The sequence below is a fragment of the Montipora capricornis genome, chromosome 1, assembly GCF_036669925.1.
Source record: "Montipora capricornis isolate CH-2021 chromosome 1, ASM3666992v2, whole genome shotgun sequence".
NCBI classification, from domain to species: Eukaryota; Metazoa; Cnidaria; class Anthozoa; order Scleractinia; family Acroporidae; genus Montipora; species Montipora capricornis.
Genome location: NC_090883.1, coordinates 51,970,302 through 51,972,801, shown reverse-complemented (window position 1 = coordinate 51,972,801; position 2,500 = coordinate 51,970,302). Strand labels below are relative to the sequence as shown.

The 2,500-nt window shown below is 36.9% G+C and overlaps 1 protein-coding gene across 1 annotated transcript in view; it reads left to right on the top strand.

The window, feature by feature from the left end:
• The first annotated feature begins 483 nt into the window (after positions 1–483).
• The window catches only part of LOC138048029 (uncharacterized), a 19,146-nt gene continuing 17,129 nt past the window's right edge, over positions 484–2,500 (top strand). The window contains exons 1-2 of the mRNA XM_068894579.1: positions 484–645; positions 1,118–1,257. Of these exons, the coding sequence (XP_068750680.1) occupies positions 631–645; positions 1,118–1,257 (155 nt within the window). The 5' untranslated portion in view covers positions 484–630. The remainder of the gene's footprint in view (positions 646–1,117; positions 1,258–2,500) is intronic.

Sequence of the window (2,500 nt, the reverse complement as noted above, 5' to 3'; positions counted from 1 at the left end):
CGACTATTGAGGCAAGCTTTCTCGTTATCACACGTTTTGAATCCTATACGTTTTAAAATGAGTGCTTAGAGTTAAATAATGTTTAACAGCTGTTTGGAAGTGGATGCCGAAAACGTGCCAGTCATTAAGTTATTAGAAACCTACATCGATCGCGTCCAGGTCATTTGGACACTTTGAAAAACGCTGCCGAACGATGCATGTTTGTTCAAAATACTTATGTTTAACTTGCCAACACTTCACACATAAAATCCAAACAATATCATTATTGCGGCTTGCTACGTTTGCAAATCAAAGACCGCCGACTAAGTGTCCTTTCATAGTTCTTTCAAAACGTGATTTGTTTGAAAATTATACACTTGAGGCCGTAGTTCCCTTTGTGGCAAATGACAGCAACATTTAAAATACATTATCGTGACGCTTGAGTTATCACAGAACAATATCTGTTGCCACTTAACAACACCTCTTTTCAAAATTCCGGTAACCTAGACATAATTAGTATTTATTGTTTGAATGCGAAAGTATATCACACAATTTTCAGCGCCTTTAGGCATCAGTTGATTAGCAGTCTCAAGAGTTTGTTACTCAGCAATTTTTGTCTCAGAGGACGAAGAGTTTGTGTACTTTTCGACGATGAAGGTCAATCAGGCAAGTTGATTTGTTCGATTCATTAACATACTTCCACCTACAGAGCTTTCATTCTTGGCGTCTTCTTAGACACAAAGAACACAATCCGACGGTCTCAGCAATGTTGGGCAGTTGCATCATCTTCCAACCAACATTCAGTATACTCCAAGTTGTGAGGCAGGCACCCAAAAATTACTGCTGTTTGTTTTACAACTTCTTAAACATCACATGTGGTTCCATCCAATTCAGTCGAAACCCACCGGCCGGTGTCGCTTTCCTAGAATACAATAATTGTTCCTTCTAAAACTGTTAAGATTGTACTGACAAATGCTCACAGCTTAAACGAGGCAACAAAAGCAATAATTCCGATTTGGCAGTTGCTGATAAATCAAAGAGCAGAACTCCGCACAAGGGTATAAATCATTACAGATGAGTCTCGATGAAAACTCAACAATCCTAATATTTTGTGTAAATATATATTACCACTTTTCAGATCCTTTTTATAATATTCATGATCCTGAATGCTGTTATCCCATACAAAATTCGTGGACTTTCAGGAGACAAACACGTGTCATACAAAAATGAGCAAGATACGAGAAAAGAGAAAAGGTTGGAAGATATTCATCTCTCAAGGTTTGTCGATTTGTTGACTGATACTGTAAGTTACATTTCATGCGCTTCACAGTAGTATAAGATTTGAGGTAAAATTTCTCATCTGAAAAGAAAAACGTTTAGTTGAAATAAACACTGATTAGCATATTACACTTCATAATCAGTTATCATCCGTGAGTCCGGAAACAACGATATTTCGAATGACTTAATATTTTGTTTAATTGTCATAAATTTTATTTTTCTTCTTATATTTACTCTGTAATTTGTCGTATTTTTTATTGTGCGCTTGCGGGGTGCTGGTTGGAAAATCATGCCTAAACGTACCTCTCGAGAGCAATGACCCAAAAGCACAAACAATAAGCACTTAAAGAATGCGGAAAATTGGAACGATTAATTTCCAGAAAGGTTCAAAGACCGATTCATTTCAATCGCATAAATCAATGCGAATTCTAGATGGTTTCCCTGTGAGAACGAAGTTTAACACGATATGTCAGCTAAGTTGGCGGAAAAAGATGGTGTTCCATTTTAAGTGAAAATAAAATTGCCTCACGGGGAAATGGGTTCGTGTGGATAATTATCACCTTTTCGCATCAACGGCGGTGAACTTTTCATTCCTTTGTACAAAAAGCGTATTGCTGGTTTTCACTCACGTGATCAACAGCCATGTTTTTCAACGAAAACAAAAGGAAGCGTTTGCATAATAATAGAGTTAAATTCCCGGAGGATTTGGTCGGGGCACCAACATGGCCGCCTTTTCTTTGTTTAGGGCACCAACATGGCGGTCGTGACGTCATGTGAAAACCGAGAATACATTTTTTAATAAAACATACTACCCTTGTTTTGCAAAAATCTATCTTGTTTAAGTGATGATAACCAAAATTATTAATTTTGTAGAACTACGAATGTTAATGTAAATACTAGGAGTTTCAGCGAGAAAGCGAGTGCTGGTGTGGAAACTGGGAGCAGTGACTGGTATTTTTTTTTAAAAACAGCTGCAAATTTTTGAAGAGGATACCGGAAATGTGAAAGTGTTTAAAAAGCGAAGAAAGGTTTGCATATCTTTAGCATGAGTCGCAGGCGTTACTGTTTTATAAGCAAATGGATAATTTCAAAACAATGGCATGTCACTTTATTCTTTGAATTTAAACTTTTGTTCTCAAATTTCTGGCCCCTTTTCAGCAAAAGAGTATTCTTTTGAGAAATGCTGAGCGTAGCTGAACAAATGTCAATTTAAATTTATTGTCGTGCTTGAGAATAGACTGGG